Genomic DNA, 23,619 nt, shown 5'->3' on the forward strand with positions numbered 1-23,619 from the left:
AACCACCGATGCTATAAAGAGCTTCGGGTGGGACTCTGGGAGGCTGTCACTGCTGGAAGGCAGTCACTGTGGGCACGTCGGCCCACCTTGCCCATCTGAGCCTCTCAGCTTGGCATCCTGACTTTGGCTGCCCTGTTTCTGCAATCCTCCCTAGTGACCTCCAAACACAGGGTGCTCCCTGTGTACTCCAGATGGAGTGGGTCCACACACCCATGCCAGGGCCAAGATGTCACATCTGTCTGACATGTCCTGCCCGTCTTGTCAACCCTGTGGAGTCTGTTGATCCCCAGCACCCCAGCTCCAACATCACTTCCTCTTTGAAACCTTCCAGGACTAAACCCCACCTGGGAACAGGCCTTCCTCCCTCTCCCCTAAACACTGAACACACAGCTCATCTGTCCCAGCTGCTCCCTGTGAATCCAGGATGCCTGTGATGGATGACAAATGAACATCAGTCCAACGCACCTGAGGAGACATGTACAGGATGCCACATTTCCCAAAGCACAAATCCACACACCAGCCCTGAAACAGGATGTTCACACTGTTTGCAGGTGCAAAAGGCAGCCCGAGACGTAAATGCTACTCAATGTCAGGGTTCCAACAGGCGACTGCTGCTCACTCCACACAAAGGCCCAAACTGACGTGATTCAGAACCCCCTCCTCACCCAAGTGCCTGGTCTTTGCAGTGCATGGCCTGGGCGCTCTCAGCCCCAGGATTCCCCAGCACCAAGGCCCATCCACTCACAGACTAGCAAACAAGACTAAGACCTGACCCTCTCTGTCTCCTGCTGATCCTGAGGCCCACCCTGGCCCAGCCTCTTCTCATTTGGTCAAAGGCACTGGCCCCCACCCTCACCTCAGAGCCAATTCTACTCTCTCTGTCTCTCTCTCTCTGCCACTGACCATCTTGAAACACAACTGGGACGGCCCTCCTCCTGTCTTGCACCTGCAGGGGCAGCCTGCCGCTTAGAGAAAAAGCCCTGACTCCTTCACTTCCCTCCTACTTCCAGTCACTTTCAGAAAAAGCCCTCTCTTCTCCCAGGCTCTCTGCTGCCTGGGTGCCTTCCGGCCACCTCTACCCAAGGGAGGCCCTGCCCCACCCCTCAGACATGCAGCCACCTGCCCTGGACCCTGGGCACCCAGCTGGCATGCACTGCAGCCCCGACCCACCCCATACACAGGCCCTTGCTCGCTGGAGCAGCATCGACTCACCTGCCCGGCTCTCTACCCTGAGGGGCCTGCCGCCTCTGCTCCCAAACACAGAGCTGCTTTCGTCTACCAGGCTTGGCACCACTGCCAGCCTGACTGGTCCAGGGCAGTCCCTCCCAGGTACCACTGTTCCCAGAACCAAGCCAGGTCCAGCTGCATTTTCTTGAGGCCTAATAACGAGAAGCAGACAAACTAGGAAAGAAGGGAATTTATTACTGTAACTGGATACAGGGAGAAGGCTGGAGATAATTCCAGCAGACCAACTCAAAGTGCTACAATTTTCTTAGTGTTTATATAGGTTGGGGTTATGTGCCTACATGCAGTACAGTAATCATCTAAGTCTACTGGTAACTAATTTTGTTTCAAGGAGAAGGTCAGAGGCAAAAAAAATGCTTGCTGAGTCCGATTAAAAGGGGCCCAGTGCCTTCAACGCCTGTCTACTGTGGTACCAGAGTGATTATTTCGATTTTATCTCCTTTACAGCTTGGTCCAGAGAGCTGCCTTAGACTATCCAATCAATCTATTCAAACAGCTGCCTGTTCCCTTAACTTGTCTTCAGATTTTGTCGACCCGAGATGGGTCCTGGCACTAGGAATGTAAAACCATTCCTATTATTTTGGCTTGCTCCAGCAAAAGAGAAGCCCATGCAAGGCTCCTGCTGACCATGTATCATTTCTAGCTTTGATGTCTGGGCACTGATTTCCCTAGATTTAACTATGTGCTCAATGGTAAGGCAGTGCTGTGGAAATCTGTCTGTGTAACTGGGGTGCTATGCAGGCCTGTCTGGGTGACTGTCAGGGACAACTGTCCTACCACACCAAGGACACAGCCCTGGGGGTGCTTTACTTCATAGCCCAAAGAAGCTGCAGGAAACCCACCCTAGTGGGACAAAGACCAATGCAGGGTCAGTCCCCACAGCCAGGTGATGCAAACAGGCTGGATGTGGGCCGCCTCCCCTCCGGCTTGGCTTGTGACAGGGAAACCAACGCAAGCAGCAGCAGCAGGGCCACCAGAGTCCTGTCCTGGGGACAGGCTTCCTTCCAGCGGGCAGGGAGTGGGTGCTCCTGCCAGACCAGCCTGGCTTCCACGGTTCCAGAGACCCTGTTCCCCCTCAGCCCAGTCCCCGCCCCTACTCCTTGGCTTTATGAGTTCATTCGCTGAAGTCACCCGGAGACAATGCTGAGTGTTCCACCCCTGAGTCGAAGCCCAGCCCAGCGCAGCCCAGCCAGACGCCTCCGGTAGTGTAAATGAGGACAATGCCTGCTGGCCCACGTGACGGGGGGATGTAGACGGCAGCAGCGCCAGTCGCTCCTGGCACCATGGACGATGCCACAGTCCTAAGGAAGAAGGGTTACATCGTAGGCATCAATCTTGGCAAGGGTTCCTACGCAAAAGTCAAATCTGCCTACTCTGAGCGCCTCAAGTTCAATGTGGCTGTCAAGATCATCGACCGCAAGAAAACACCTACTGACTTTGTGGAGAGATTCCTTCCTCGGGAGATGGACATCCTGGCAACTGTCAACCACGGCTCCATCATCAAGACTTACGAGATCTTTGAGACCTCTGACGGACGGATCTACATCATCATGGAGCTTGGCGTCCAGGGCGACCTCCTCGAGTTCATCAAGTGCCGGGGAGCCCTGCATGAGGACGTGGCACGCAAGATGTTCCGACAGCTCTCCTCCGCCGTCAAGTACTGCCACGACCTGGACATCGTCCACCGGGACCTCAAGTGCGAGAACCTTCTCCTCGACAAGGACTTCAACATCAAGCTGTCTGACTTTGGCTTCTCCAAGCGCTGCCTGCGGGACAGCAATGGGCACATCATCCTCAGCAAGACCTTCTGCGGGTCGGCAGCATATGCAGCCCCCGAGGTGCTGCAGAGCATCCCCTACCAGCCCAAGGTGTATGACATCTGGAGCCTGGGCGTGATCCTGTACATCATGGTCTGTGGCTCCATGCCCTATGACGACTCCGACATCAGGAAGATGCTGCGTATCCAGAAGGAGCACCGTGTGGACTTCCCGCGCTCCAAGAACCTGACCTGCGAGTGCAAGGACCTCATCTACCGCATGCTGCAGCCCGACGTCAGCCAGCGGCTCCACATCGATGAGATCCTCAGCCACTCGTGGCTGCAGCCCCCCAAGCCCAAAGCCATGTCTTCTGCCTCCTTCAAGAGGGAGGGGGAGGGCAAGTACCGCGCTGAGTGCAAACTGGACACCAAGACAGGCTTGAGGCCCGACCACCGGCCCGACCACAAGCTTGGAGCCAAAACCCAGCACCGGCTGCTGGTGGTGCCCGAGAACGAGAACAGGATGGAGGACAGGCTGGCCGAGACCTCCAGGGCCAAAGACCATCACACCTCCGGAGCTGAGGTGGGGAAAGCAAGCACCTAGCATGACAATGGCCCCGTTGTGTGTGGTGGGGGTCGGGGTTGGGGGGCATGGTGCAGTCGGCCTTCACGTAAACTAAGTAGGCAGGTAGGATCTGAAGAAGGCACAGGTGCAAGTAAAATTCATCAATTAAACCACTATTTTGATTACGTTCCATTAGCTTTCTTCCACTTAGTAGCAAAGACGTTCCTTACTGACCACCAAATAAACCACAGGGTGTGTGCAAGCATCGAGAGTGCCCAGTGAGGAGTGTTTTTCTCTGGGACTCAGCCAACCGCCCCACCTGACACACAATGGTCTCCGGCCTAGGAGCACAGGACAGATGCTCAGGTACAGGCAGACTCACAGTGTGGCCTGGCCTTGTGGGGGACAAGAGGGCCTCTGCCAGGGTGCACCCACCAGGCCCACACTGTCTCCCTCTGACCTGGCCTTGTCCCCAACGCCCTGGGGCTGGCCAGCTCCAGTGGTCCACGACTCCCCCTGGCCTCCTGCAGTTCAGCCCCCTCTGACCTACCCCCACTCCCTCACAGTCCCTCGCTCAGCATCTTCCTCTTCCTCTATTTCCCGGAGTCATGTGAGATTTCTGTCCTCAGCCCTCAAGTTCCCTGCCCTGTCCTCCAGGGGCAGCCCCAGCTGAGACCTCCCCGTGTGCCCTCCCCACCCAGTGGCTCTTCAAGCTGCTCAGCAGCCCTTGGTGATGGCACACTGGCCGGTCTTTTGTGCTTCCTGCTGGGTCACCCATTGCTCCCAAAGCATGCGGCCCACTTGCTGGCCAAGTGCTCCAGGTGGACAGCACCTAGACATGCTCCTCCCCCCTCCCTCCCCACTTCCTGGGGGCTCCCTTGGGATAACGTGCACCCTTTCCTAGGGGATAAAGCACCGAAGGCCCCACGTCCCCCACCCCTTAAGAGTCCCAGCCTGATCTGTCCAGCAACCCTACATCCACCTGCAGGTCCCAGGGCACATCCGGAGCTCAGCCACCCCAGGAACGTGCAGGAACTCACTGTTGAGGAACACAGGTTAGCAGTGGCCCCAGGCAGGTGGCAGAGATCAGGCCCTGCACCGGCCTCCAGAGAACTTCAGCACTTAGAGAAGGGGGGAGACGACCAGAGAAGATCACCTAGCACAGGCTGGGCACACTCAAACAAGAAGGATCCCGGTGTGAGCAGAGGCCAGGTATGTCCCTGAGCAGCAAGACCCCCACCCTGAGTGCACAATCTGTGACCTCCACTTGAGGCCTAGGAACCAGACCTTGGTCTTGGGCCCAGCTGGGCCCCTCCACTTCCGCAGGAAGCAGGCATAGGACCGTGAGGCCACCAGGCTCCTAAGGGTCAGGCACCCACATCCTTGGCCAATGAGCAAGTGTGCCCACAGTGCACAGAGCACCTGCCAGGTCTGCCTGGAGCCTGGGGCCCACGTTACTGTTATCTGGGAGCTCCTGTTGGTGGAAGTGACAAGGTGAGGCCAGGGCCAGCAGCATAAGATGGGCAGTGCCTATAGCAGAGGGGTGAGTGGGATAGTCCCACCCCATGAGCTGGAAGCCAGGTGCTGGGAGAAGGTGATGGCTGAGATCACCTGATATGCAGCCCCCACACAGTCCTATAACCAGTGCACCTCACAGCGGGCAAGCCCAGAGTGGAGGCTGCAGACCTGGGCCCAGAACTGCAGGTGAACCTAAGGGTACAACTTCCAAGGGCTCCATTTCTCCTTCATATCCCCCCAGAGAAGCAGAAAGCACTGCAGGATGTGAGCTCAACTCAGAACACAGGTTCCGAGTGCCGCAGAAAGCGACGCCAGTCACCCGGTGCTCCCACAGCCGCCCTACCTGCAGCTTCCCCACCTGGGGGGCCCCTCGCTTCAAGCCCCGCAGTCCTGAGACGTGATGCAGGCCCCAGGGCAAGGCTAGGGCTCGTGTGGGGAGCAGGATGGAGAGGCAACCCCCCAGACTGTACCTAGGTGTTCTTTAATGACAGTTCAAGGGGCCAATTAAACAGCAAACAGCTTGGCAAGGCCCTGGGGTGTGGTGTGGGCATGTGTGCCTTGTGCCAGCCTGGCCCCAGCACAGCCCCTTTCTCCAGTGACTCCTGGTATAGTCAACAGCTTCTGGCCCAGGCCTGGGCCCCGAGAAGGCTGGAGTCCTCTGCTGGGTGTACAGCTGCCCTGCAGGCTCCGTGAAGCGTCTATGAGCCCAGCCCAGGCCTGGCTCTAAAAGAAGTCCGAAGCTTTGCGCCGGGCAGGGAGCTGCAGCAGGTTGTCCGTGATGGAGGCCGGGTCCTGTGTGAGAGGGGTGCGTGTGGCAGAGCCAGGTGCCGGTGTGCTTGTGGGGGTCTGCAGCCCACTGGCCGGGGTCTTGAGGTGGGTGGAGCGTGCTGGGGATGGTGTGTAGCTGGCCCGCAGGGCCCGGTCTGTGTACTTGCTGGCCGTCCTGCTCACAAGGCGCTGTAGGGCTGGCGACATGGCTGGGCTCAGGCCTTTGGGGGTGAGGCTGGGGTGGAGGAATGGGTGAGAGAGGCAGGGTTAGGTGGGCTGAGAGCTGCTGGCAGCAGGGCCTCCCTTGGCTCCCAGGAAGAGCCTGGGCAGAGACACAGTCACTCTGAGCTGAGGAGGACGGCACTGCCAGCATGGCAGCAAATGCGGGGGATCCCTGAGGTCAAACAGCAGCGCTCAGGTCAAACCTGAGGTCAAACAGCAGCACCACCCTTGGCTGTGGGGGCTGGGGTGGACCCCCAGGCCTCTGAGACTTGGAGTCCCCACCCCTCTCCAAGGGGAACGACGACTCTCTCCACAGGGCTGATGAAAGCTCCCAGCAGGACCACACGCCTAAAGATGCCTCTTAGGGATGGGTCAAAGAGGACGTGGAGGAAAGAGAAGATGCGGCCATGCTCTGGATAGAGGAGCTGCCACAGTACCCACTGCAGAACCCCGTGGACCTGCCCTGGACTCTGCCGCGTGGGCCATGCCTCCACACGGTCAGGGCAGGGGCCGAACAGGAGCAGGCCAGAGCCACCCTCGCACTTCCCCACCAGCCAGGTGGCCCCTCACCTGGCCAGATTCTCCGTCACTCTCCGCAAGGCTTCCTGCTTCTTGGCCCGGTTCTTGGCAGCGGCCTCGTTGGCCATCTTCAGCCCCAGCCGCTCCCTGCGGCCTGGCTCCAGGATCTACAAGGTAGCAGGTGTGTGGGTAGCTGCGCCAGGCCTGCCACACGCCAGGGAGCCCCTCACACAGAAAGCCACTGTGGTGGGTGCCAGCCTTTGTTGCCTACAAAACCCCCACAACCCACCACCTCCCACTAAAAGCCCCTGGAAAGCCCCAAACCCCACCTGACCTGCCCAGGGCCCAGCACTCCTCACCCGTCTTCGTGTTCCTCCCAAAACCATGACCTCTGACAATCTCTCAGGAAAAAGAGGTCTGTTTTAGTGTTTCCCTGATTATCAGACTGAACATCTCTGTCTTTATCGGCGCTCTGTATTTTGGGTGCTTCCCCATGTGCCTGTGGCCTATTTTGCTCTCAAGGGGCTCATTTTCCTTTTCTGCTGCTGTCACTCAGAAGACCCTTGCCAAGACCTTGTGTCAAGTCAACTGCGCTACGCTGTGCACATGTTTTTTCACTCATTTACATTTGTTTCATTTATAACATTTTCTGCTGTATTTGTTATTTTCATCTGTGATTTCTTCCTTTGCTTTTGTGTTTAGAAAGTCCCTCCTAATTTAAGATTAGACTACAGGCTGGGAGTGGTGGCTCACACCTGGAACCTCAGCACTTTGGGAGGCCAAGGTGGGAGGATCACTTGAGCTCAGGCGTTGGAGACCAGCCTGAGCAAAATGACGAGACCTCATTTCTACACACACACACACAAAATTAGCTGGGCGTGGTGGTGTATGCTGTTAGTCCCAGCTACACAGGAGGCTGAGGCTGGAAGGTCATTTGAGCCCAGGAGCTCAATGTTACAATCAGCTATGATTGCACCACTGTTCTCCAGCCTGGGCAACAGAGTGAAACCCTATCTGTTTAAAAAAAAAAAAAAAGAGGCGAGGCGCAGTGGCTCACGCCTGTAATCCCAGCACTTTGGGAGGCTGAGGTGGGTGGATCACGAGGTCAGGAGCTCGAAACCAGTCTGGCCAAGGAGTTCGAGACCAGTCTGGCCAACATGGTGAAACCCCATCTCTACTAAAAATACAAAAATAAGCCGGGCGTGGTGGCACGCGCCTGTAGTCCCAGTTACTTGGGAGGTTGAGGCAGGAGAATCACTTGAACCCAAAAATCAAACTAAATATTCGCCACTATTTTCTTCTGGTTGTTTTATGGTTATTGTTTTTACATGTAACCTTTTCACCTTTCCACAATGTATGCTGCTACACATCCTAAGGACCCAGCTCCCTTCATTTCTAAATACTCTGCTATTCAGTGCAATTTGAGTTGCCATCTTTATTGGGCCCTAAATTCTGACTTGGATCATGGTTTGTTTCAGAATGTCTCTTTTTACTGTTGGCCTGGAGACTTGCGAAGCAGCGGCAGGCATACCTCAGAAGCACCTCAGCCCTTGCCTTGCGCTCTCACATTGGACAGCACGGCATCCTCTTCATTATCCCTCTCGCACGTTTGCCTTGGTTATCCTTGTGTCCCAGACGATTTAGAACCAAGGTAACCAGAACCTCTCCCTATGTTTTGTCTGGACATGGGTTACCTCTACTAAGTATTCTGGGGAAAGGCCCGCAGTGGTATGGGGAGGCCTGTTGTATCTGACCCAGCCCACGAAGAGCCTCCCCTGGTCTGTGCCGGGCCTCACACACTCCACCCTGACCACTCCTACAACACCAGGCTTGAGCCGTGTAATCCAGCGTGTCCCAATCGTGTTCTGTAACCAGGGGACTTCTCTACAAGCACACAGCCTCGTCCTATGGCCCTCAGGCCTGCAGAGCTCCTGACGTGTCTGTGACCATCCTGCCTCATTCATGAACAGCACCCGGCCTCCAGGATCCAGAGGGCCCAAGCCACTCCCTGCCTTGGTGTCTCAGTCCTTACGCCCCCAAATCCCTCTGTGACAGGTCCACCCACCCACACCTGCCTTCAGCACCCTGGCATTCAGAAAAGCCAGCACTCTGCCCGTCAGCAGCTGGGGGCCGATCCCAGTGCTCAGTCCTGAGCCACAGGCACTCAGGGCTCCAGAGGTTTCCACCCCGGTCGCACACAGTTCCCCCATCACCACAACCCACCTTAAAAGCTGGGCCCGGCGTCCTGTCCACGTAGGGGGTTTCCGACCCTTCAACTCTCAAGGGTGTGTTCTCAACCTCCCCCCAGGTCATCATCGGGGACTCGTTCACACCTGCAGACAAAGAGCCCAAAACCACCTCAGGCCAGAGGACTCCCCACCACCCTCCCCTCCAGTCACAGCTCGTTCACCCAATGTGCATCCCAGCTAATACGAAGGCAGGCAGCTAGCCCTCTCTCCTTCCCCAGGACTCTGGAACCCTGGCACCTCCATCCTCCGAAAGGGAAATGCCAAGCTCCCAGCAGGCCCGAGGCAGGCTCAAGGCCCTACAGCCATGTGCTTAGCCTACAAGCCTCTGGAAGGTCTCCCCCAACCATGCAGGAGGAGACACTCAGGCCTTCCAGGGCTCCCAAACCTCCTAGAACCCCAGGCAAACCTGTGGTGCCTTCACATGCCCTGGCCTGTGACACAGCACCAGCACCCAAGAGCACAGAGGCCAGAGTGCAGGAGGGACACCCACGCATGCCACAGGACCACCTGAGTTTCACCTCCCCCGAGGTGCTGGGCCTCCCACCCTGCAGTGCTAGGTAGACTTAGACTCATAAGCACTGTGCACACACCCCCACCCACTGACATCAAAGTAAGGACCAGGACAGGATACGTCATCCCAGGACGTCTCAGGCCAGGTCTGCCTGAGAGTCCAGCCCACCCATGGCCCCAAGCAGCCTGGACACCTGGCCTCTAGGGCCTTGTACAGACAGGAGACCAGGTCCCTGAGTTACACAAGGTGTGGGGCAGGCCAGGTAGAGGCCAGGAGTGGCCAGGGCCGACTGAGAAGCCCACCTCCCCCAGGGAGTCCCAGCAGTAGACCCACTTGCCAGTGGGCACTTTTCTCACCAGGGGCAGGTGAAGGAGTGGCAACAAATCCAAATCCACCCACTCGAGGGGACTCCTGGGGGATCAGCTCCTTGCCATCAGGGCCCACCTTGCCCTGTTTGTGCTGGAACAAGCAGAGAGGCTGGCATCAGGGGGACTGCAGCCCACGCTCGACAGCTGGCTGGTGGGCAAACACGTGGGAACATGCTGGAAACACTTCCTCTCCTCAGGGCAAGGCTGGGGCTCTGGGGTTGGCAGCCTTCTTGGAGAAAGAGAGGGAGGGCCCCTGCCCCAACCCCCCAAAAGACCTTGAGGGCCTGTCAAAGTGGGTACCCAAGCAAGGGAAGCCCCCTCCTCCCATCCAGGGAGGTGCCAGGGCCTCAGCTCGAGCTGCGCCTATCCCAGCAACTCCAGAGGATGCTGACGCCAGGCCCCTGCAGGGGGCAATGCTGATGACAGGCAATGCTTATGCTCTAGTCTCTTCCTGCCTTCCCCACTTCAACCCCGTGACTGCCACAGTCACCATCAGAGAGTATCTACTCGTCTTGCTCCCAGACTCAGAAAGCCTCTGCTCTCTGCCAACCCAGGGCCTGTCCCACCCCAGCCACCCCCTGGGGCTGGGCTCCCTGTGCGGCTCTCTGGCTTCCCTGCCCGGTGTGTGGGCGTGCAGCTGCCAGCCTGGGGCTCACTCCCAGCAGTCCCTTTTCTCTCATGCCCCTGCCATGAAGGGAGCTGGCACAGATCTGGACCTACAGAACGTGTGTGACCAAGGCAGTGTTCAATGGAAGCCCACTGGGGCCAAGGAAAGACTCAGGATCCTGCCGCACAGGGCCCCAGATGGTTCCACTCACTGAGCTCTGCCAAGCTCAAAGAGATGGGAGAGATCATGCCTGCCCCCAGGCAGCCCTGCCCAACCTGGCCCATGCGGCCCTGCTGACCCGCCTGCTCACCTGGGCATTGAGGGCGGCTGCCTGCTGGAGCTGGCACCTGCTCAGGGCTTGGCTGAAGGGGTCCCTAAGGAAGCGTGTGTTCTTATGTACCACCTGCCGGGGCTTCTTAAACAGCTGCTCCTCGTCAGGGACACCTGGCAGATGAAGCAAAGGTAGCAGCAGGTGTCAGAAGGGCAGCAGCCTAACGAGCATGAGGAGCCCGCTTCTCGGCCAAGTCACTCCCAGATGAACAGAAGCATTGAGCAGAACGCAGGCCCCAGTGCCGCTGGAGAGGGTCTCACTCACTGCTGACCTCACACAGATCTGTCCACCCTTAGACAGACCAGTACACATCAGAAGCCCAAACTGCAAGGGGGCACGGCCATACACACCTGGAAGGCTGCTCCAAACACAGCCAGACACACGCAGCTCTACCCAACACCTCCCCATCTGGCTGCGAGGCCCACCACTTACCCTCTGGATAGTACATGAGGGAATTCTTGGCCTTGTACTTCCAGGTCTCCACACTGGCCTGGCTGCTCTCGATGGCCTGGTGCTCTGCTGACGGGAGTTCGAGATTATCTTTCTGCCTCTGCAATCACATGGGGAAAAGTGATGGTCAGAGATGCCCCTGGGCATTGTACCCATGGCCCTGGGGCTCCCCAAACACCACAGAGAGTGCCTACGCCTATGTGACACCCCAGACCCCAGAGACACCTTCTCAAACTCTTCCTCAGCCTGGTAGAGCCAAGCGTGGCGTGCCCGGCTTCTCTCCTTGGCCACCTCCATGATCTCCTGGAAGGAGGCATTGTCCTCACTCGTGTAGCGGCTCAGGAAGACATCTAGGCTGGGCAGCGGCTCCTTCTCCTCCTCCTCTCCAGCCTCTCCTGCTTAGGGGTTGTGGGAGGAGGAACACAGCACCCTTTGCAGTCAGGAAAGAGGAGGACACCCAGGCCCAGGAATCATAGCCCCCAACATGCAGGGCTGGAATCCTCTCCCCTGGTCCTGGCTTCTGCCCATGAAAGCCCACACTGCCAAGGACTCCCCACGGGGGCAGAATCCACCCACCCTGACTGCCCAGAGAGCCCTCAGGTGGTACCCTACAGATCCAGGGCCAGCTCCGCTCATGTGCTGGATGCCAAGGGAATTACGTGGTCTGATTCAGACTGGAGGAAGCTATACAGGTGTTAGAGCAAGAGCTCGTGATCACAGGCAGGCTCCTCCCCCACCAAAGTGGTGCCAGGCCTGTGGGTGCCAGGCCTCCAAATCCCTGGGGCTCTCCCTCACTCCCTAGGATTTCCTTACCTTACCCACTCTTCTCTTCCCGGTACCTGTACTACAGGTGGGTGGTCATCGCCTAATCATCCTGACCTGAGAGCGAGCCCCAATTCCAGGGATCTCATATGACTTAGTCCTCTGGATGGGGCCTCACAGGTGCTAAGCCACAACCCCAAACACCCCCCCCCCCCCACCAACCCTGCCACCATGGAAAGTGGTACTCCCACTGAGGTGGTGCCCTGGTGCTTGCGTGTGGTGGTGCAAACTTCGGTGGGGCCACCTGGAGAGCTCTGCCTTCAAGTCTAGTGACAGTCCTGACCACCTGCTACACGTGAGGCTATGCACAAGGCACAGTGGCTACAAGTTCAAGACCCACGGGATGAGGACAGGGGTCAGAAACTCCATTCATCTCAGAGAGATAAGAAGTGAAACCCTGACCATCTCTGAGACCTGCAGAAGTGACTGCCTTTCTGAGCCTCAGTTTCCTCACCTGTAAACGTGATGATGGTTCCTACCACTTAGGTTCTGAAAAGAATTCCTATATTTACTGGCATGTAGGTGTACAGGTATTGAAAATCTGCAAATTGGCTAGGCATGATGGCTCACACTTGTAATCTTAGCACTTCGGGAGGCCAAGGTGGGAGGATCACTTGAGCTCAGGAGTTTAAGACCAGCCTGGGCAACATAATGAAACCTCATCTCTATAGGGAAAAAAAAAAAAGGAGAAGAAAAAAATCTACAAATTGCCCTGTGATGCACAAGCTACATTTCAACAGATAATCAAGCTTCAAGGACAACAAGGACTGTGTTAATGGCCGAAAAAGCTGGATTGTAAAGCAAAAAATATCATGTTTGCATGTTTGTGCAAACACACATCTGTGCTACTCCAGCACAGTGGAGTCTAGAAACTGATAAGAAAGAGTGTCTCGTTTGTCTATACATGCACTGACACTCTACTACTGATGAAAAGAGGGCCTGACAACACAGAAGTCCCATGGCATGCAGAACACTTGCATTCAACAGGACTCGGAGTGCCCTTTCCTAAACCGACTCCCCCATCAAGTCATGATATTACCATATAGAGCTGTGTGTCCCAGCAAACATGCTGAAGATGACAACTCTTTCATCTGTTCCATGTGTATCTGTGCAAGGCCCACAACACCACGTGTGCTGTTCCCAACACAGAGCATACAGATGAAAGCAAAACAAAGCTTCTGTTCTTGTGCAAGGGATGCCAATTAGGGAAAGAGACCATAAACAGAAATGCCTTTAAAACGTTATGTCTTGGCCAGGCGCGGTGGCTCACACCTGTAATCCCAGCACTTTGGGGGGCCGAGGCAGACAGATCACCTGAGGTCAGGAGTTCAAGACTAGCCGGGCCAACATGGCAAAACCTCGTCTCTACTAAAAAATACAAAAATTAGCCAGGAGTGGTGGCAGGCGCCTGTAATCCCAGCTATTTGGGAGGCTAAGGCAGGGAGAATTGCTTGAACCTGGGAGGTGGAGGTTGCAGTGAGCTGGGATCACACCATTTTACTCCAGCCTGGGTGACAGAGCGAGATTCCGTGTCAAAAAATAAAAAATAAAATGAAATAAAATAAAATAAAATGTCTTGTGATGAAAAACCAAAGCCAGGTTGGAAGCCACAGAGCACCAGTGGTGTTGTGACTTTACACTGGCAGGTCAAGAAAAGTTTCTCTGAACAGTTAACACCTATGCAGAGATCTATAGGAAGAAACGCAGTGAGCCATGCAGTTATCTGGGAAGTGACCAACATGAAGGAAACAAATGGAGAGGCCCTGAGGCATCTTCAGGATAGTAACAAAAGGGGCCTTCCAACATCCATGAAGCCCACAGGGCAGGGCTGGAACACAGCAGAAAAGCCAGTGAGAGCTGGTGAGAGTCCCATTTCACAGAGGCGAGCCACGTGTGGGAGCTGGACCCAGATGTTCTACCACCTAGACCAATGTCCTTTGACTTCACAGGCTGCTATTTACGCAAGACCCCTCAGGAACAAGATGTGGCCTGCAGCCCTCTGGACCACCCCCTCAGGGCCTCACAGGCTAAGATTCCCAGGCAATCCTGACCATGTGACTTAAAGAGGGCACCCTCACTCACCATCCTCCAGGCCTCGGCCGCGGGGCCTGGGCTTGTTGCCCACCACTCCAGTGCCTGCATGCACCTCAGGGGTTTCAAACGTGGCTGGAGTCACATCTAGGGGAAGGGAGGGGGATAAGAATTAGAGCGAGCCTGAAGCGACAGTTCAGCAGGCTTTCCCCTCTCCGCCACCCACAGGGTCCTCATACAGGGTGGCGGGGGCTCCCGGGACATCTTGCCCAAGGCAGAGCCAAACTTGATGGCAATCTGGCGCATCCGTTCCAAGTCTCCATTCTCCTCAGCTTCCAGGTACTCCTTCTGTGCCTGGAGCTTCTCCACATCAGGAAAGAAATCCCTTTGGATGACCGTCTGGAGGCCCTGCAAGGAGAGATCAGAATGAAAGTCAGAGGCCAGGCGCGGTGGCTCACTCCTGCAATCCCAACACTTTGGGAGGCCAAGGGAGGTGGATCATGAGGTCAGGAGTTCAAGACCAGCCTGGCCAACATGGTGAAACCCAGTCTCTACTAGAAATACAAAAATTAGCCGGGTGTGGTGGCAGGCACCTGTAATTCCAGCTACTTGGGAGGCTGAGGCAGAAGAATCGCTTAAACCCGGGAGGCGGAGGTTGCAGTGAGCCAAGATCACACCCCTGCACTCCAGCCTGGGCGACAGAGCGAGACCATCTCAAAAAAAAAAAAAAAAAAAAAAAAAAGTCAGAGCTGCAGTCTGGGTGCTCCTGCCTCACAGGTCCACTGCTGTACATGCTAAGGCACTTGCTGAACCTCCTTCAAATTCTACTTCCCCAATGACTGGGGCTGGATTGAGGGAGCTTGAGGGCACTTTCTAGTGGGGTTGAGCATCCCATATGGTAGCCATGCTGCAACCTCTAACATTACTAAACACTCTTCTGATGTCCGTGAAACCCTTCTCTCTCGCCCTTGCTAACTGGTCATTCTGGTCATTCTCATTCTCCATTGCTGGCTCCCCACAAGCCAGACCAATGTGGGTGTTGTCACTTTCATTCCACACATGACTTTCTATTTCCAATCTAAACCTTTCTCCTGGCGGGGCATGGTAGCTCACGCCTGTAATCCCAGCACTTTGAGAGGCCAAGGCGGGCGGATCACCTGAGGTCAGGAGTTCGAGACCAGCCTGGCCAACATGGTGAAACCCCACCACTACTAAAAATACAAAAATTAGCCGGGCGTGGTGGCGGGCACCTGTAGTCACAGCTACTCGGCAGGCTGAGGCAGGAGAATGGCTTGAACCCAGGAGGCAGAGGTTGGTTACAGTAAGCCGAGATCGCGCCACTGCACTCCAGCCTGGACGACGAGCGAGACTCCGTCTCAAAAAATAAAATAAAAATAAACCTTTTTCCTGAGTAACTTCAGCCAGTCACTACCACAAGTTGAGATTCCCAAGTCTGCACCTCCAGCCAGACCTTGCTCCCGAGCTGCATATCTGGGCACCCAACCGTCCGCTAAAGCCATCCATCTACATATCCCAAAAGGTGTCCCGAATTAAACAGGTCTAAAACCAAACTGACTTCCGCCAATCCCCGTTTCAGCTCCTCCTTCTGTGTGCGTGTGGTGGGGCGACGGAGGTCCACTCACTCGAGATGCTGTCACAACTGCGGTCTCTTTCCAGGAACCCCAGCATTCACACTTGCTGCCACCGCTCTTTAGAAAGCCCTCTTTGCCACCATCCTTCCAGTTTGTCAAACTCCTACTCACACTTTAACAGAAAATCTTCTTTCCCTGACCCCCGTCCCATACAAAGAGAGCCGCTCCCTCTTTTTCCCTGACAACACTACTACAGCCTCTTCCACCACAGACGTCTTCCTCTGCCCTGTTTACTTGACTCGTGGGACCGTCCACACCCGGCTCCTCCACTTCCACGAGGAGACGGAGTGTCAAGACCCGAGAGAGGGAACCTGAGAGGAGCTTGAAGCAGAGGATGGGCCCAGAAGTCGCCGGCGTCCGCACCGAGGTCGTACCTCGATATACTCTTCCTCGTCCAGGACCCGCTGCTTGCTCGTCGCAGCCCCAGCCTCTCCCGCCTCGCGCTTCCTCGGGGGCCTGGACGCGGCGGGAAGCAACAAGGACGAAGCTGATGCGCCCGGCCTCTCCATCGCTATCCCAGGAAAAAGCTCGGGCCCAGCAGGCGCGTCACAGGGTGGAGGGGGCGGGACTGCACCATTTGCGCAGGCGCCTCCAATAGTTAGCCAATGGAAAAGCTGTGGCTCTAGAAAGCCAGCCCGCGCTCCGTTATGACGTCACTATAAATGCTAGACTTTATTGGAGATGTAGTCCTTGTCCCGCCCCGCGCTATTCATGCTTGTCAATGCTGTGAACACGAGGGGGTGCTGTGGAGGTGGCGGGGAGGATGCTATAGGGCGTGTTCTTCACGCGAGAAATTCTGGCTTTGCAGCGTCCAAAGGCCTTAGAATTCTAATTTCCCACAAGTAAGAACTATGTATGCTTCGAGATTATTCTACAAAAATACACACCAGGAAATTTACTTATATAGGAGTTTCAAGCTTTATGCAAGAAAAGGGCCTTAAAACAATTTTTTTTTTTTTTGAGACGGAGTTTCGGTCTTGTTGCCCAGGCTGGAGTGCAATGGCATGATCTCGGCTCACCGGAGTTCCCGGGTTCAAGGGATCCTCCTGCCTCAGCCTCCCGAGTAGCTGGGATTACAGGCATGGGCCGCCATGCCCAGCTAATTTTGCATTTTTAGTAGAGACAGGGTTTCTCCATGTTGGTCAGGCTGGTCTCTGGATTACAGGCGTGAGCCACCGCGCCCGGCCAAAACAATCTTTTTTTTTTTATAGTTATCTAACAAAAGATAAAAGAAAGAACAAGACAGTGGTTCGATTAAGAAATGTCTAAAGATTATTCTGTAATCCCAGCACTTTGAAAGGCCAAGACAGGCAGATCACCTGAGGTCAGGAGTTCTAGACCAGCCTGGCCAACAAGATGAAACCCCATCTCTACTAAAAACACAAAAAAAAATTAGCTGGGCATGGTGGTGGACGCCTGTAATCCCAGCTACTCGGGAGGCTGAGGCTGGAGAATTGCTTGAACTCAGGAGGCGGAGGTTGCAGTGAGGTGAGATTGCACCATTGCACTCCAGCCTGGGTAACAAGAGCAAAACTCTGTCAAAAAAAAAAAAAAAAAAGATTATTGGGCCCCCAAATGCCAGAGTGGGCTTCCCAGAAGAGGGATCATTCTCATTCAAGGCCAGGCACGGTGGCTCACGCCTGTAACCTCAGCACTTTGGGAGACCCAGGCAGGTGGATCACTTGAAGTCAGGAGTTTGAGACCAGCCTGGCCAACATGGTGAAACCCCCAACTCTACTAAAAAAAAAATAATAATAAATACAAAGTGGTGGTAGGTGCCTGTAGTCCCAGCTACTCGGGAGGCTGAGGCAGGAAAATCACTCAAACCCAGGAGGTGGAAACTGCAGTGAGCAGAGATTGTGCCACTGCACTACAGCCTGGGTGACAGAGTGAAACTCTGTCAAAAAAAAAAAAAATTAACATTCAAGTGGACCAGAAAATTGCCTCGGCATTTTTAAGGAATTTCTTCCCAAACGGAAGATGTGAATTGTGTTGGACAAATAAATTCCGCCCTGGAACAATTTAATACAATTTTGCTTTTGCAACATACAGGGATACCTTCATTCACTGAAGTGCAGCGTGCTGCTGCTGCCCTTGTAGAAGTGACAGTGCAATGGGGAAGACAGAGACACTTGTTAGATCATCACACAAACAGGTGTAAAATTGCAGCTGTGTCCGTGCAAGAAAAGAGTTTGTACTTGGGGAATCTTGACCTAGTTCGGGAGGTCAGAGAAGTTTCCCCAGGCAGAAAGTGATTGCAGATTCAAAAGACAATTCAAAAGACAACAAATCGGCAATGGTCAGGTGGAAAGAGCATGTGCACAGGCCTAGTGGTGGGAGGGAGCAAGGCAAGTTCTAAAGAAGTCCTTTGGAAATGCAGACTGCAGTGAGGTGTGAGATGATGCCAGAGAGGCAGGGCCAGGCTGCACACGGCCTTGTAGGGTATGGTGAGGTGGTTTGTCTTTATTCTGAATTGAAGGGGCAGGCCAGGCACAGTGGCTCATGCCTATAATCCCAGCACTTTGGAAGGCCTAGGCTGGTGGATTGTTTGAGGTCAGAAGTTTGAGACCAGCCTGGCCAACATGGCAAGACCTCTCTACAAAAAACTTTTCAAGTTAGTCAGGTGTGGTGGTGCCCACCTGTGGTTCTAGCTACTCAGAAGGCTGATGGGGGAGGATCGCTTGAGCCCAGGAGCTGGAGGCTATAGTGAGCCATGATTGCACCACTGCACTCCAGCTTGGGTGATGGAGCGAGACCTTGTCTCAAACCAACCAACCGACAAACAAAAAAGCAGAGCCAGTGTGGTGCAGGTGGACAAGATTGGAGACAGTTGCAGTGGTCAAGGTGAGAGGTGACGGTGGCTTACATCAGACTGGTGCAGTTAGAGCTGGAGAGATTCTGGGATTTATTGATAAACAGTAAAATTGACTTCCTGTCAGCCTGGGTATAGTGGATGATCAGGAGAGGGAGGGGTCCAGGGACCAGTTTCGGGTGGGCGGCTAGCTCTCTGGCTCATGTGCCTGGTTTGCACAGAAGAGCTCACTGTGGACAAGGTGACCTTAAGGAGTCTGTGGGCTTCAAGGGGACAGCTGGAGATAAATACCTGGCTCAGGGGAAGTGCCTGGCTTGAGATGTAAATGTGGCAGAAAGATGGGAATTGGAGTCTGAGGGTAAAAGATAAACCGGGAAGAGGGTGAAGATGAGAAGCGAGCGCCTGGGTGTGAGCCTGAAGGATGCCTATGTTAATAGCCTGCTGTGGGGGGTCAGCCTGCCAAGGAGCAGCTAGAGCTCAAGAAGCAAATTCAGGAGAGCAACACAGCCACTGAGCCCTGGAAGGTGGCGCTCCACAAGCTCTGATCGGGGCTCCCAAAACAATGACAGATGGCCATTCAACCAAGGAACTCAAGGGGCCTGGAGCCTGTGAGATGCGAGTGTCCCCAGCTGCAAGGGAGCTGACTGGGACACAGGCATGTCCACAGGTAGTCTGTTCAGTCCCCAAGGGCAAGACCAGGGTTCAGGGAGAAGGGCTTTGTGTGCATGCTAAGGGTGGAGGCGGGGATGCTAGGGACACCCAGCAGTGTCAGGGCAGTTCTGACTGGGGACACCATGCTTGCTTGGTGTTATCCAAGCTGGCCAGCCTTGGGGTATCTGGGGAGCTGCAGCCCTGGCTTCTGCAGTCCTGCTTTTAGAGATGGACTTCATCTCTTGCAGGTAGAATGGCCCCATTCCCTGCAGGGCCTGTAAGGAGACAGAACGAGGTGCTCAAGCCAGCTGGGGGGGATGTGAGACGCTTTGGACCCACTGTAGGGCCTACTTGGGGAATCTAAGGCTTCTTTCCACTGTGCCTTTTGCCATGGGCCAGGATAAAGAAGGGGAGGGCAGGCATCTTCCCAGGCAGCAGGGGCGGGGTCTCCCCAATCCAACCTCCTCTTGCCCTACCCTAGGATGGCACATATTGCTGTGAGGGAGTCCGAGCCCACAGCATGAAAACCCCAGCAGGAAGCAGGGGACCCTCACCCATGGGCAGGTTCACAGTAGCCTAGAGGCCAGGGCTGGACCCCAGGGGTCCAAGGCCACCATCCGTGGAGCAGTCCCCTCTGCTGGGGAGCACCGACTGAGGATCGCTGAGCTGTGCTCCTCTCAAAGACAGCTGTACCCTAAATAACCACTCGCTGGGAAGGAAGAAGAAGGGACAGCTCCTTGTTGGGTGTGGGAGTGGAGCCAAGGTGGACTTGAGACTCTGGGCGGCTTCTGTGGTATTTGAAGTTGCTTGTTTCTCAGTATCAGCGCGAGGCTCGAAGGTGAAGGGACTGTGGAGGGGCTCCTGGAATCGCTCCTGCGACCTTCTTATTCTACAGGTCCAGATACCAAGACCCAGCCCAGGGCCTGGGAAGCCTGCAACCCCAGGACTGCACAGACACGAACCCCATCCCCCCTCCCGCTGGGGGAGGACGGGCCAGGTCAAGTTGGGTCAATGTCCACATTGAGAAGAGGGAGGCCAGCATGTCCCGGGGTGCGGAGAGACGCTCCACTGCGGAGGATTCTGGGTCCCGTGTTGATACGGAGTGGTTCCCCTCCTGCGGTGGAGTTAGTGTCTCTCGGGGGGTGGGGGGCTGAGGAAACTGCTCTATGCCCCAGCCCACCCCCAAGGGACTCGCCACTCCCACTGCCGTGGAACACCAAGCACCGTCCCCAGCGCCACGGCAGCACGAGCTGAAGGAGGCAAGGGCTGTGGAGACGGGCGGAGGCGGCGGGTGTACTCTCCCAGCTCCTTTTCGGGTAGACCTGTCTTCTCTCAGCGCCAACTCCAAAGATCCCAAAAAGGGTGGCCGAACCCAGGGGCAGCTCCTAGAGTCATCAGCAGCTCCCATTGGGGGACTTCTTGACGCCGGGCAGGAGCCTCGCGGAAGCCGACGCGCGCTTCTGGTGTCGCCATTTGGCCCGGCGGTTCTTGAACCAGACCTGGGGATGGGGGGAATGCTCAGCCCTAGCCCCAGGTCCTCCGTCCCACCGGCTCCCGAGGGTCCCACAGGGACCGAGAGGGGAGCTTCGCGACAGGGGTGTGGGTGGACGGCGCTGTAGAGCCGACACCCGGGCCGCGGCTAAGCGCCACCAGCCCTTATTCGCTGCGGACAAACTCGGTGGGTCTGGACGCGAGATGGGAACCCCCTTAGTACCCGCCCCAGCCTCCAGCTGGCGGCGACCACGACGCCCCTTCTTGGGTTCCGGGCTCTTCTGAATTTCCCAAATTCCGGACGTGAACGCGCGCCTCTTTCGTCACCAGGGGAAAATGTAAAACAAAAGAAAAGAAAAGTAGCCCTCCGGTTCCTTTCCCGCGGCACCTCCCTGCTCTCACCCGCTCCTCCTACCCCCGGACGCCCAGCGCCGTCCAGGGACCTCCTCCCTCCGGCGCACCAGGGCGGGGCTTGGGCCGAGGCCGTCTTTGCAAAGGGCGCCCGCCCGCCAGGACCCCAGTCCAGTGTAGCCGCGGCCCGCGCGCTCCGGGGAAAGGCTGGGCGGGGCACTCACCTCCACGCGCTCCTCGCGAAGGCGGATGCGGCCGGCCAGGCGCTCGCGCGTACTCACGTCAGGATACTGGTTCTGCACGAAAAGCGCCTCGAGCGCCTGCAGCTGCTCCTCGCTGAAGATGGTGCGGTGGCGCCTCGTGCGCCGCTGCGAACCCGGGCCGACCGCGCCCGGGAGCGCCCCGGAACCTCCGGCTGGCGCACCCAGAGACAAGGGCACCGCCGGTCCCAGCCTCAGCGGCCACGCCAGACGAGCGCCTGCGGAGCGAGGGCGCGGTGAGGCGCAGGGCTGGGGCCAAGCTCGGCACCCACCGCGCCGCGCCCCGGGCACCGCCGGGCCCCGCGCCCCGCTCCGCGCCCACTCACCCAGCCCGGCGGCCGCCTCTGGGGGCCCGCAGGGCCCCGCGCGGGGGCCGCAGCAGCAGCAGCAGGCGCAGGGCGCAGCCTCGGGCGCCCCGGGCTCCTCTGGCTTCGCGGGGCTCTGGCGACCGGCAGGCTGCGGTGGGCAGGCGGCCCGGGCCGGGGGGCTCCGCTCGGGCAAGCTGGAGAGGATGTGCTCGATGGAGAAGGGGCAGGGCCGCCCGGCACCCCGGCGGCTCGCCGCGCCCCCAGCCGCTGCCGCCATGCCCGGCCCGGCCGGGGCGCCGCCGCCGCGGGAATATATACGTCGGGGAGGGAGCGCGCAGTAATCCCCGGGCCGGGCGCCCAGTCCACGCGGGTTAATCCCGCAGCGCCGGCCGCGAACGCGCTAATCCTCGACTGCGGCGGCCCTGCCTCGGCGCGCGGGGAACGGGGGCGCTGCGGAGTGGGCGCCCTGTGCCCCCCACCCCGCCCCGCGTCCTCCTGCCCCACCCGCGCCCGCCGCTCAAGCGGGCAGGGCGACCGGCGGGGAAGGGGCGGAGGGCCGCCTCCTCGCCGCCCGCGGCGCCTGGCAGCCGCTCGGAGGGCGCCCCGACCCTGGCAGCTCCCCAGAGCGCGGCGGTGCCTCCCGGCCCAGCCTCTGGTGGCTCCCCCTCGTTCGGCCGGGCCTAATTCCTCGTCCCCTCTGGGGCCCTACTGTGGCGGCTCAGCACGCCTGCAGAAGCCCGGCCTAGCCGCCCACCCGAAACTCCTGGACCGCAGCCTCCATGGGGCCCAACACCACCGGCAACCGCACGATCCCGCCGCGCTCGGGTCCCGAACCTGCCCGCCACCTCGGAGCCAGGGTCTCATGGCCCAGGAGGGCGTGAGAGCGCGGCAGGAAGCCTGGGCTGCCGGGTGCCCCCAGTTCTCCGTCTCCTCACCTGTGTCAAGGAGACCTCCCCGCCCCTTCCGAGGCCCCTCCTCGGTGCTTCAGAGCCGCCTGTCCTCCAGCTTTCCCACTGGTCCCAGAATCCCCGCGAAAACATCCAACACTGCACCTCGCCCTTCCCCGCACTGTCACTGCCCCCCAGAAGCTGTAGGCTCCCCCTCCTCGCTCTCTGCCCAGGCCAGTCCTACTCTGGCCACACCGTCCTCGGTCCCTTCTGCCACAGCGCAGGTGACCCGCACTTGGCTACATTGTTTCACCCTCAGTGAAGCGGCTCCTGGCAGCGGGACCGTCACTTCAGCTTAAGACCCTTTCCTCTTGACCTTTGAAAATACAGTATGGGACTCATAGCACAGAGAAACAGACGGCCTGGCTCATACTCCGTTGTCACTTTCTGGCCGTGTGACCTCCATAGGCGTCTTCAGCCTCTGGGCTTGGCTTTCCCAATCTGTAAAGTGTAGTGACTAGGTGTGAGACGGTTAGAACCTGGCCGCCTCCCCCAGGGCAATGCGTATTCCTGCGCTCCTCCCCCCGCCAGCCCCTCTGCAAGACTCTGCCATCCCCACTCTGCTATCAGTGAAAGTGCTGTGGACATCACTGTGACCGAACCTGCTGATTTAATTTCTGTCACAAGAGCTCCCACATAGGGTTCCCAGGGGTAGTCTGGAGGCTCAGTGATGGAGCTGCCACCTCCATGAGTGGCTCTGTCAACCCCTCCTCCACCCACCTCTTGGTGGTAGAATGGCTGCCACAGCCGCACACTTTTCATCTCCTCCCATGGCCCTTTGGATGGCCATGGATCCCTCCTCCCTCAGCAGACCTCCCTCACAGAACTGCATCTGGACCATCCTCCAAAATCAGAGTTCTGCTATGATGGGGGAGGCAGGGTCATTGGTCAGGAGAGCCAGCCCAACATTTGCTGAGCCCTCTTCCTCCTAGCCCTGGCCATTCCTTCATCCTTTCCCATTCTCACCCTCAATACCTATTCCAGCCTTGGAGCTCCAGACACCATCTTTGTGACAGTGACTCACAAGTGCACCTCCAGCCTGGCCTCTCTCTCTGCTCCAGGCTCTTGTTTCCGGAGCCTGCTCCACATCTCAATCTCCACCACCAATAAAGTTCTCCCAGTCACCGTGCCAGAAAGGAACTCAAGGTCTTCTCAAAATCCCTTTTTTACCCTATGTTCTCCACT

At 57.2% G+C, this 23,619-nt stretch overlaps 3 protein-coding genes across 5 annotated transcripts; 1 reads left to right on the forward strand and 2 right to left on the reverse strand.

The window, feature by feature from the left end:
* Positions 1–1,409: 1,409 nt before the first annotated feature.
* Positions 1,410–3,831, forward strand: TSSK2 (testis specific serine kinase 2). The gene has a single exon (XM_055374933.2). The coding sequence runs from the start codon at positions 2,529–2,531 to the stop codon at positions 3,603–3,605; it is 1,077 nt and encodes a 358-aa protein (XP_055230908.1). The 5' UTR covers positions 1,410–2,528; the 3' UTR covers positions 3,606–3,831.
* Positions 3,832–5,546: 1,715 nt separating this feature from the next.
* On the reverse strand, positions 5,547–16,190 carry ESS2 (ess-2 splicing factor homolog). 3 transcript variants are annotated; one of them, XM_055374931.2, is made up of 10 exons: positions 15,989–16,190; positions 14,202–14,370; positions 14,014–14,109; positions 11,335–11,504; positions 11,092–11,209; positions 10,639–10,772; positions 9,710–9,812; positions 8,817–8,926; positions 6,645–6,760; positions 5,547–6,087 (listed from the first exon to the last, which is right to left on the reverse strand). In XM_055374931.2, the coding sequence occupies exons 1-10, from the start codon at positions 16,121–16,123 to the stop codon at positions 5,808–5,810; spliced, it is 1,431 nt and encodes a 476-aa protein (XP_055230906.1). In that variant the 5' UTR covers positions 16,124–16,190; the 3' UTR covers positions 5,547–5,807. The 3 variants fall into 3 exon arrangements, with proteins under 3 accessions (XP_055230906.1, XP_055230905.1, XP_055230907.1); XM_055374930.1 differs by having other exon boundaries at positions 11,335–11,507; positions 15,989–16,175; XM_055374932.2 differs by lacking the exon at positions 15,989–16,190 and adding an exon at positions 15,606–15,948 and having other exon boundaries at positions 11,335–11,507.
* A 2,224-nt stretch (positions 16,191–18,414) lies between these two features.
* On the reverse strand, positions 18,415–21,764 carry GSC2 (goosecoid homeobox 2). Its single transcript, XM_055374934.2, has 3 exons — positions 21,506–21,764; positions 21,144–21,397; positions 18,415–20,576 (listed from the first exon to the last, which is right to left on the reverse strand). The coding sequence occupies exons 1-3, from the start codon at positions 21,762–21,764 to the stop codon at positions 20,472–20,474; spliced, it is 618 nt and encodes a 205-aa protein (XP_055230909.1). The 3' UTR covers positions 18,415–20,471.
* Positions 21,765–23,619: the final 1,855 nt, after the last annotated feature.

Source organism: Gorilla gorilla, chromosome 23 (assembly GCF_029281585.2).
Source record: "Gorilla gorilla gorilla isolate KB3781 chromosome 23, NHGRI_mGorGor1-v2.1_pri, whole genome shotgun sequence".
NCBI classification, from domain to species: Eukaryota; Metazoa; Chordata; class Mammalia; order Primates; family Hominidae; genus Gorilla; species Gorilla gorilla.

Bases quoted from the DNA above. Each gene is read 5' to 3' on its own strand.
- GSC2 (XM_055374934.2), bottom strand. From the start codon at position 21,764: ATGGCGGCAGCGGCTGGGGGCGCGGCGAGCCGCCGGGGTGCCGGGCGG. The intron at 21,398-21,505 runs GTGAGTGGGCGC...CTCGCTCCGCAG, and splicing joins AGAGGCGGCCGCCGGGCTGG to GCGCTCGTCTGGCGTGGCCG. The intron at 20,577-21,143 runs GTGAGTGCCCCG...CCCCATCCCCAG, and splicing joins TTCGCGAGGAGCGCGTGGAG to GTCTGGTTCAAGAACCGCCG.
- ESS2 (XM_055374930.1), bottom strand. From the start codon at position 16,123: ATGGAGAGGCCGGGCGCATCAGCTTCGTCCTTGTTGCTTCCCGCCGCG. The intron at 14,110-14,201 runs GTATGAGGACCC...CCCTTCCCCTAG, and splicing joins CCGGGAGCCCCCGCCACCCT to ATGTGACTCCAGCCACGTTT. The intron at 6,088-6,644 runs GTGAGGGGCCAC...CCTCCACCCCAG, and splicing joins GTGACGGAGAATCTGGCCAG to CCTCACCCCCAAAGGCCTGA.
- TSSK2 (XM_055374933.2), top strand. From the start codon at position 2,529: ATGGACGATGCCACAGTCCTAAGGAAGAAGGGTTACATCGTAGGCATC.